This window comes from Hypanus sabinus, chromosome 8, assembly GCF_030144855.1.
Source record: "Hypanus sabinus isolate sHypSab1 chromosome 8, sHypSab1.hap1, whole genome shotgun sequence".
Classification (NCBI taxonomy): domain Eukaryota; kingdom Metazoa; phylum Chordata; class Chondrichthyes; order Myliobatiformes; family Dasyatidae; genus Hypanus; species Hypanus sabinus.
This window is the reverse complement of record NC_082713.1, coordinates 84,833,984-84,845,034: the sequence shown is the minus strand read 5'-3', so window position 1 is coordinate 84,845,034 and position 11,051 is coordinate 84,833,984. Positions and strand designations below refer to the sequence as shown.

The 11,051-nt window shown below is 44.8% G+C and overlaps 1 protein-coding gene across 1 annotated transcript in view; it reads left to right on the top strand.

Moving 5' to 3' along the window:
* The first annotated feature begins 899 nt into the window (after positions 1 to 899).
* Positions 900 to 11,051, top strand: part of si:ch211-26b3.4 (connector enhancer of kinase suppressor of ras 2) — a 911,874-nt gene continuing 901,722 nt past the window's right edge. Inside the window, exon 1 of the mRNA XM_059977444.1 lies at positions 900 to 1,157. Within this exon, the coding sequence (XP_059833427.1) occupies positions 1,094 to 1,157 (64 nt within the window). The 5' untranslated portion in view covers positions 900 to 1,093. The remainder of the gene's footprint in view (positions 1,158 to 11,051) is intronic.

The following is an 11,051-nucleotide window of genomic DNA, read 5'->3' as shown; positions in this document are numbered from 1 at the left end:
GTCAAACTTGAAGTGCGTTATTGGCTTGGTTATTTCCAACCTGTGGAAATTTATTTGTTTTTCAAATATCTGCCGTATAGATGCTTTTAAGTATTAAACATTTATTATTGTTCTCTTTACGGATGCTGAGAAGTCGCCGGTATCATTCATCATTTCCCAATTTTAATTGAGATCACTCGATTATTTTATGGATTTTTGTCTGTCTAGCATCCATTTACTCGGATGTCACCGACAACCCCTGTTGGGCGGCGAGAATGAATAAACGGGACAGTGAAGCCCTCAGTTTAAAACCGCCAGTCTTGGAAGATCGGACTAATAGTAAGCACTCTCCCAGTCTAGCAAACACACCAGAAAAGGCAAGGGTGCAAGAAGGGCTGGCACGAAGGTGGGAACCTCCGCTTGGTATCTTAATGTCCACTTTCCGGCCTGGGATGTGGAAATCGGTAGTATTCTGAGTCTGCAGAGCTAGAAATTCAACATCCTCGTGCCCTGAAATGAGTTGCCAACGGTTTGACATACTGCAGAAAGCTAGTTAATAACATGCAATAACAAGTCGCGAGTTTAAGGTCCCAGGTACCGTCCATGTGAGCGCTGGAACTCTGGATAGCACTCCCTCCTTTGTGATAATTCAAGGACGGTGTCCACTCAGCTATGCGCAGCATCGTGAGCTTGTAAGCCACTGACCTCCTGCCAGTTCCCCGCCACAGACCAGAAGATAGTTTGGGAAGAGCAGGATGTGAGTGGAAAGTGACAAGTCCGGACTTTGCATATTGCGCTATTTCCGGCGCACCGTGGCTGAGGTTACTGCAGCCAGCGCGCCGCGAAGCTGCCGCGAACATCTCGACGGATCGGTGCGGTTGGAACCACGGGGCTCTCTCAGACCTTCAAGAAAAGCCCCTCCTCCTCCTCTTCCCTTCCTCCAAACACACCCACCCACACACACACACACATACACACACATGCACACACATCTGGAGTATACGATGACATCCAGCTTTCTCTTTGCTTCGGACATGCTTTGAAATATCTGCCGCCCTCTCTGTCCTCCTGTGTCTGCCCGCCTGGTGTGCGGTACCACAAAAATTGGGCACCTATGGCTTTGGTTATGGAACCCATCAGCAAGTGGACGCCTAAGCAAGTGGTGGACTGGATGAAAGGTACTTCTGTTTTCTACATTTACGATTGATTTGAAATTAGCGACAGCTTTTGCCTCTGTTAATTTTCCTTTGCATTTAGAGTCTGTGGAGAGAGGAGGGAAAACGCAATCCCGTCTAGCAAAAGTACATAGTAAAAACCAACTGGTACTAGCTTATTAACCCACTGTACACTATTGGAACCTTACCAGTATAATTGTGAGTGTGAATTCAGGAATCCCCCCCCCCCCCCGCCTCCTCGTGTCGTTTTATAATCACGTTTGTTGGAGGTTACTTGTGCCCTAAGAATCCGAGGGGTGTTTCAGCGGAGCCTGTTCTTGTCGAGTAGGCTTTACTGATGTGTAATCCTGCGATATGGTGCGGATTGGATGCGGTACAGCTTCACAAGATGCGAGTGATTTGCTGTTTGTGAAACGTGGGATCTCCGCCTTTGATATCCATGTCTTTGGTTATTTTTCCCGACTCAGAATTACACTGACATGTATTCTGCATTTGTGTTGCATCCTCGGCACTTCACCCTCCTCCTGCCGCTAAACATGTATTGTATTCACATCAGGCCAATGCAGCTATTGTCAAGTAGGGAGATTGCCACCTCTGAGCAGAGTGATCAACTGCAATATTTATCTCAGGATTGGAGGGAGGCAGATGCACTTGACGCTGCAGGCAGCTACAGACGAATGTGTAGGGAGCCTCCATAAAACAAGCTGGCGCACAATTTGTACACATTTACTTCGTTTTGACAAGTCTCCGGCTTGGAGTTGCCGGTTCGTGTTTATTAGTTAGTAGCAGAACTAGCCCCAGTCTGACCTATAGACAAAAAGCCAATTCTGTCGTGCGTGAGGACCGAATGGGAATATTCAGCAGCCCGAGTGTGAGGTGTTGGGAAGTCAGTGCTCTGAGGTACCACTGGCGGGAATTCGTGTTTTCATTCTGTCTGAAAATTGAACAGCATCCAAAACTCTGCGGTGACTGATGCATCATTAGCATAAGGCACAATCTAAAAAATCTTAAATACAGAGAAGCGCTGGTGATCCGTCAGCTCCCTAATCAATAGCCGTCCGACTCACTGAATGCCCGAAACGGAACACACAAACCTTCATAAACTAGTCAGACGGTTTCTACCGCATTGAAAATATGAGTGATCCCAGCATAAGATTTCACTCATCCGTGACACTTTTAAAATGTTTTTTTCATAACGTCCATTCAGCAACGATTTCCACAGCTTACCAACCATCATGGCAGCTTTGTAAGCACGGTCATAGGTGGTGAATTAATCTTCCATCTGCCCATCGCGTCCCAACTTTAATTTATTCTTCCACATATGTCATTTAACTCTCTGCAATACAAAACCATAGCTCTACATCATGTGGTGCTAATTACCGAAGAATCGCTCCTTTCCAGGCGGTGCTTCCCATTCACGTTCAGGTTGATTTTTTATGTAACACGGCTGGTGATTCACGCAGTATTCATCCACGTTTGGAGACGAAAACGGGGATTCTCCTTTGGCTCAGGAAGTGCAGCCCAAAAATAGGACTGCGCCGGCTATGGAAACTTAAGGAAGCGCGAAGTCTTAGATAGACTCCTTCTGTACGCTGATATATCTACGCAGCGACACACATCTTTAGATATTCCAACGCAGTACATACACAATTGTGTGCAACAGATAAGGAAGATGATCCAGGGTGTAGTCTGATCCTCGCAGGGCCGATTTTTAATTGAAATTGAGATCGATTTAGTGTATTAAGCATGAAGATATTTCTTCTTTATTATCTATAATTAATGGCGTCTTTCCGACTGCACCCCCGGTTCTTGTAATTACCCTCCCTTCGTTTTCTCTCGCTTTTCCGTCTCTGTGAAGAGTCGGCATCTACTCTCCCGTTTTGGCTTCCTCAACAACGGGCCTTTTGATTTGGACAGTGTCAATTACTATTCTCTATTAACAGGCTATTGGCAAATCTTAATTAGTCGCATTTGACGATCATTCAATGACACAGGGTGGATAATTATGATCCATTCTTTGGTAACCGGACTTGTAATGACCAAAAGGGGTAGTGTGCCACAATACACACCTTTTCAATGTAAAATACATTCGTAAAGTGATTTCCACTTTAAAGATAACATCTAATCTGGATTTGATTGTACAGTATTGTGATTTCCATTGGTGATAGCTTTGTATTCTTTCCGGTACTTAGACCCGCGTATATGTTGTATAGAGGCAACACACCAAAATTAGAGACATCTTTCCAAACGATCTTCCCCGTGAGGAAGGCCAATTTGATCGGTATAGCAAGTAGCCGTGACGCGGAAATAACCGTTTAGTCCTTTCCTCCTCGGTGTGAAGTATTTCCGCGACTCCATTGGGTTGGAAAAGAGCCGAGCCGTCCCTCAGGGTCTGCAGTCCTGTTAACATTCATCTCACACTTGAGGTTTGCTTGTTACCCCCCACCCCCCGCCCCATCGCGATCTGTCGCTATCGATGATTGAAGTCTTTTGAGAAAAAATCGGGGCTGCTACCTGTAGGAGGACCGAACGTGCAAGGACAAACATACCACAACAGCTCTGCCTTTTTTTTTCGCCGTGTGGGGATGGAGACTGTCTCCAATGTGTTAAAATCACATGTGCAGTTTTAATATGGGCGTGAGTCACAGCCCACCTCTTTCGGGCCACGACAGTGTATTCTGTTCAAAACACAAAAATACAACTGCAGATGCTGTGGATCAAAGAATACGTACACGACGCTGGAAGAACTCAGCAGGTCAGGCAGCATCTCAGCTTTTCGCAGGGATCGTTCCCTCTGCGACTACCTGGTTCACACGTCCCTCCCCACAGAACTCGCACCTGGCACTTATCCCTGTAAGCGCAAATGTTACACCTGTCCCCACACCTCCCCCCTTACCACCACTCCGGGCCCCAGACAGTCCTTTCAGGTGAGGCAACGCTTCACCTGCGAGTCTGCTGGAGTTGTCTATTGCAACCAGTGATCCCAGTGCGGCCTCCTCTACATCGGCGAGACCCGACGCAGATTGGGGGACCGCTTCATCAAGCACCTACACTCCGTCTGTCACAATAGACAGGACCTCCCGATTCAACTCTGCCTCTCATTCCCATCTAGATATGTCCATACATGACCTCCTCTACTGCCATGATGAGGCCAAACTCAGGTTGGAGGAGCAACACCTCATTTACCGTCTGGGTAGCCTCCAGCCTGGTGGTATGAACATTGAATTCTCCAATTTCTGGTAATTCCCTCCCCTTCCCCCTTCCCCTATCCCGGGTCCCTCTCTGCCTCTCTCCCCTTTCAACTTTCTGCTCCTCTATCTCTACAGTTCTTTCATGTTTATCCCCTCCGCCCTTTATCCTTCCTCTGATTGGTTTTCCACCTGGCACCTATAGGCCCTTCCCCCTCCTCTATCTCTATTACTGGGCTTCGGCCCTCTCTCTCTCCCCACCATTCCTGATGAAGGGTCTCGGCCCGAAACATTGGCTACTCTTTTCTCACGGATGCTGCCTGACCTGCTGAGTTCTTCCAGCGTCGTGAGTGTATTCTGCTGCTGGTTAAAGAGATCGAATGCTGAACTCGACACCTGTAGACTTGTTTTACTTATTTCAGGTTTTCGACAGACGCATTGAATCTTACAACGAATACTAGCACATTTAATGCGAATTAATCTTTCACTCCAAAAAATGCCTTCAGCCAGTTCATTATTATTGTTTGTAACAAATGCGCACATTCACGTGACATTTCATTTACTAAAAATGAGATTTGAGAGCAGTCTCTCTTTACAGGCTTTGTTTTAAATCTATTTGAAAGTGTACCCACTTCTTTTTCTTTACCATAATTTTCAATTTGTTAATTTCAGTATTTTGTTGGGTCGGACGGATAAACTTCCAGATGCTAATAATTCACACGATGTGTGTGAGAGAGAGAGAGAGAGGGAGAGAGAGAGGGGTGCGAGAGGAAGAGAGACAGGGAGGAAGAGAGAGAGAGAGAGGAAGGGAGGGAGGGAAGGAGAGGGAGAAAAGGGGAGGGAGAGGGAGACTCTCAAGTACTCCCAAGACCCTCTGCCAACAGCATACTGCAGTTTTAACACAGAGGCAAAATTTAGAGGGTGAAGAACACAGGACTGAAGGTGCTGTATTTAAATATGCATAACGTTCCGAATAAGATGGATAAACTTGTGGTGCAATTAAAGATTGGTTGGTATGATGTTGTGGGCATCACTGAGTCGTGGCTGAAAGAAGGCCATAGTTAGGAGCTTAATGTAAAAGGATGTACTTTTATCAAAAGGACAGGCAGGAAGGCATAGGTGGTGGCGTGGTTCTGTTGGTAAGAGATGGAATTACATCTTTAGAAGGGATCGAAAATGTTGAATCTTCGTGGGTGGAGTTAAGAAAATGCAAAGGTAAAAAAAAACATTGTGGGAATGATATATAGGCCTCCTAATAGTAGCCGAGATGTAGGGCTGAGATTCCAAAGGGAGCTAGAAAAGGCATGCAATAAGGGAATGACACAATTGTAATGGGGGACTTTAACATGCAAAGGGTTTGGCACAATCAGGTTGGTGTTAGATTGAAAGAGAAAAAATTTGTTGAATGCCTATGGGATGGCTTTTTAGAGCCATTTGTGCTGGAGCCTACTCAGGGAAAGGCTATATTAGATTAGGTTTTGTGTAATAACCCAGGTCTTATCAGGGAGCTTAATGTAGAGGAACCCTTAAGAGGCAGTGATCCTAATATGAATGAATTAATAGTGCAATTTGAGAAGGAGAAGCATAAGTCACACGTACCAGTATCGCAATGGAATAAAGGGAATTAAAGAGGCTTAAGACAGGAACTTGCCCAGGTGGATTGGAGAAGGATACTGGCGGGGATGGGCAGAGCAGAGATAGCTGAAGTTGCTGGGAGTAGTTCACAAGGTGCAGGATAGATATATCCCACAGAAGAAGGAAGTTCTTGAGTGGCAGTGGTAGGCAATCATGACGGATAAAGGAAATTAAGGATTGCATAAAAGCCAAGGAAAGGGCATATAATTTAGCAAAAGTGAGTGGGTAGTTGAATGTTTGGGGAGCTTTTAAAATCCAACAAAAGGCAACTAAAAAAGCTGTAAGAAGGGAAAAATGAAATTTGAAGACAAACTAGCAAATGAATAAAGCAAGGATACTAAAAGTTTTTCTGTTTAAGAAAAAGTAAAAGGAGAGGTGAGAGTTGATATTGGACTACTGGGACATGATGCTGGTGAGGTAGTAATGGGGACAAAGAAATGGCAGATGAACTTAATGGGTACTTCGCATCTGTTTTCGCTGTGGAGAATATTAACAGTGTGCCAGAGGTCTTTGAGTGTCAGGGAGCAGCAGTGAATGCCATTGATATGCAAAGAAGAAAGTGCTAGGAAAACTGAAAGGACTTAAGGTGATAAGACATTTGGCCTACATCCCAGAGTCCTCAGAGAGGTTGCTGAAAAAATAATGGATGCATTGGTCATGATCTTTCAAGAATCACTTGATTCTGGCAAGGTTCCAGAGGACTGGATGTTTGCAAATGTCACTCCACTCTATAAGAAGGAAGAAAGACAAAAGAAGGAAAATTATAGGCCAGTTAGCTTAACCTCAGTTGTTGGAATTGTGTCTATTATTAAGGATGAGATTTGGAGACTAGTTGGAGACTAGTGATAAAATAAATCAAAGTCAGCATGGTTTCTGTAAAGGGAAATCTTGCCTGACAAATCTGTTAAGAGTTCTTCAAGGAAGTAACAAGCAGAGTGGACAAAGGAGAGGCAGTGGATGACTTTAATTAGATTTTCAGAAGGCATTTGATAAGCATCCACACACGATGCTGCTTAACAAGATAAAATCCTATAGCGTTACAGGAAAGATACTGGCATGGATAGAAGAATGGCTGACAGGCAGGTGGCAGTGAGAATAAAAGGGACCTTTTCTGGTTGGTTGCCAGTGACTAGTGTTGTTCCTCAGGGGTCAGTATTGGAATCACTGATTTTCACATTGTTTGTCAATGATTTTGATAATGGAATTGATGGTTTTGTGGCAAAGTTTGTGGATGATGCAAAGATGAGTGGCAGGGGGTAAGTAGTGCTGAGGAGGCAATGCGATTGCAGCAGGAATTAGACAAATTGGAAGAATGGGCAAAAATGTGACAGATAGAATACAGTGTTGGGTAATGTATGATAATGCATTTTGGTAAAAGGAACAATAGTGCAGACTATTATCTAAATGGGAGAAGGTTCAAACATCAGAGGTGCAGAAGGACTTAGTCCTCCTTGTGCAAAACTCCCAAAAAGTTAATTCACAGGTTGAGTCTGCGGTAAAGAATGCAAATGCAATGTTGGCATTTATTTCAAGGGGAATAGAATATAAAAGCAAGGAGATATTGTTGAGGTTTAATAAGACACTAGTAAGGCCATACTTGGGGTATTGTCAACTATTTTGGGCCCCGTATCTCAGAAAGGATGTGTTATCATTGGAGAGAGTGCAGAGGAAGTTCACAAGGATAATTCCAGAACTGAACAGGTTACCAGATGAGGAGTGTTTGGCAGCTTTGGGCCTGTATTCACTGGAATTTAGAAGAATGTGTGGGGATCTCATTGAAACCCACTGAATGTTGAAAGGAGTAGATAAGGCAGATTTGGAGAGGATGTTTCCTATGGTGGGGGTATACTAAACCAGAAGGCACAGCCTCAAAGTTGAGGGGTGACCTTTTAGAACAGAGGTAAGTAGGAATTTTTTGGCCAGTGAGTGGTGAATCGGTGGAATGCTCTGCCACAGACTACAGTGGAGGCCAAGTCCATGGGTATATTTAAGGTGGAAGTTGACCATTTCCTGGTCGGTCAGGGCATCAAAGAATATGACGAGAAGATAGGTGTGTGAGGTTGAGTGGAATCTGGGGACAGCCATGATGGAATGGCAGACTTGATCGGCTTAATGGCCTAATTCTGCTCCTATGTCTTTTGGTCTTATGGTCTTCATCAATAAAATAATAATCGGATTGATTTTTTTCTTTCAAAGTGCATGACCTCACACTTACCAACAATGTACTCCATCTGCTGCGCCCTTGTCCACTCACTCAACCCATCCATATCTCTCTGCCGACCCTCTACAACTTCTGCATAATTTGTTTTTCCACTCAGCTTTCCACATCAGCAATCTTAGATATGCTACACTTAGTTGAACACCCATTTATCCCAACTCTCTGCCCTGTATTCGTTAACCAGTCCTCTATGCATGCTAATACAATACCCCAAAATCCATGTATTCTTATGGATGAGTCTTTAATATGGCTACATATCATATGCCTTCTGGAAATCCCTGAGTATACCATATCCACCTGTTCCCCTCTATCCACTGCACTCATTATATCCTTAAAGTATTCCAGTAAGTTTGTCCACAGGATCTACTCCTTCGTAAATCCATGCTTTCTGTGCCTGATGGAACCATTTATATACAGATGATTCACTATTTCTTCCTTAATGATAGCTTCAGGCATTTTTGTGGCATCAAATGTTAAACAAACTAGCCTTTTTAAACAGTGGTGTGACACTTGCTGTCTTCCAATTTGTTGGGAACTCCTCAGAGTCCAGAGAATTTTGGTAAATTATCACAAAGGTGTCTGCCATAATTTCTGCTGTTTCTTTCAATACCCTGAGACGCATCCCATAAGGACCAGGAGTCTTGATTACCTTTAGGTCTAATAGTTTTCTCATCACTGCCTCTTCAGTGACAATGATTATAGAGTGTTTCTCACCTCCCATCACATCCCTAACATCTCTCTTTGGCATGTTAGACATGTCCTGCACTGTGAAGACTGACACATAATGGCTGTTTAAGTTGTCAGCCATTTCCACATTCCCCCTTGTCATCTTCCAAAGACCTATGTTCAGCTTAAGACTGCCTCGACTGACTTGATTAGCTCAATCTATGTGCAAGTTAAAGTGCCCCATGACAACTGCCATTCCATACTTACGTGCAGCAATCTTAATTAAGAACGTTATCCCATTTCTCTTACCTTCCTGCCAATCCTTCCATATTACTTGATATCCTCAGATAATTAATTCTTAATCATCTCCATTCTGCAACCCCATTTCTGTTATGGCCATTTAATCATACCCCTTAGTACCGATTTGTGCCACAAATTCACCTACCTTGTTTCAGGATACTATGGGCGTTCAGATAAAGTGCCCTTGCATTCATTGTCTTTTTAGAATCTAGTAACCTTTGTGTCCATGCATTTGGCTTCCTGTACTCCACTCCAAATTTTTCCTTTGCTGCCTTTTGCTTTCTGTCTTTGTATTGCTTTCCTCTGTTCTGCCTGGATTCTCCCCCCCCCGCCATATTAGTTTAAATCCTGCCCAATAGCACTGGAAAACAATTCCTCTAGGACATTGATCTTGGTCCTGTCTAAGTAGACCACCTTGTTGGCACTGGTTCCACTTCCCCCAGACCTGGTTTCAGTGCCCCAGGAATCTGAAACCCTCCCTCCTGAACCACTCTTCAAGCAACATATTCATCCTAACTATTCTGCTAGCCTGTAGCATGTAACAATCCTGAAATTATTACCTTTGAGGACCTATCTTTTAATTTATCTCCTAGATCCCTAAATCCAGTTTGCAGGAATTCATCTTACTAATTTCCTATATTGTTGGCACCTACATCCACCATGACAACTTGCTGTTCACTGTCCCCTTCCAGAATGCCCAGAAGCCATTCTGAGACATTACTGACGGTTGCAACTGAGTGACAAAGCACCAATAGGGTACCCTGTTCATGGCCACAGAGTTCCTGTTCCCCAAGCATGGTAGTATTGCCACTCATTTTCCTTTCTCCTGTGTGCTAGAACCACTCTATCTATCCATCATCATGAAGTGTTTCAAGAGGCTCGTCATGAGGCATATCAAGACCCTGCTGCCCCCCTCACTGGACCCCCTGCAGTTTGTGTACCATCCCAACCGCTCAACAGATGACGCCATTGCCACCACCCTCCACCTGGCCCTAACCCACCTGGACAAAAAAGACACATACGTTCGGATGCTGTTCATAGACTTTAGTTCAGCACTCAACACAATCATCCCTCAGAAACTGATTGGAAAGCTGAGCCTATTGGGCCTGAACACCTCCCTCTGCAAATGGATCCTAGACTTCCTGACTGAGAGACCTCAGTCAGGCCAAATCGGGAGCAGCATCTCCAACACCATCACACTGAGCACGGGGGCTCCTCAGGGCTGTGTGCTCAGTCCATTGCTGTTCACTCTGCTGACCCACGACTGTGCTGCAACACACAGCTCGAACCATATCATCAAGTTCGCCGATGACACGACCGTGGTGGGTCTCATCAGCAAGAACGATGAGTCAGCTTACAGAGAGGAGGTGCAGCGGCTAACGGACTGGTGCAGAGCCAACAACCTGTCTCTGAATGTGAACAAAACAAAAGAGATGGTTGTTCACTTCAGGAGGGCACGGAGTGACCACTCCCCGCTGAACATCGACAGCTCCTCGGTTGAGATCATAAAGAGCACCAAATTTCTTGGTGTTCACCTGAGAGAGAATCTCACCTGGTCCCTCAACACAAGCTCCATAGCAAAGAAAGCCCAGCAGCGTCTCTACTTTTTGCAAAGGCTGAGGAAAGTCCATCTCCCACTCCCCCATCCTCATCACATTCTACAAGGGTTGTATTGAGAGTATCCTGAGCAGTTGCATCACTGCCTGGTTCGGAAATTGCACCATCTCGGATCGCAAGACCCTGCAGCGGATAGTGAGGTCAGCTGAGAAGATCATCGGGGTCTCTCTTCCCGCCATCACAGACATTTACAATACACGCTGCATCCGCAAAAGAAAGAGCATAATGAGGGACCCCATGCACTCCTCATACAATCTTTTCTCCCTCCTGCCG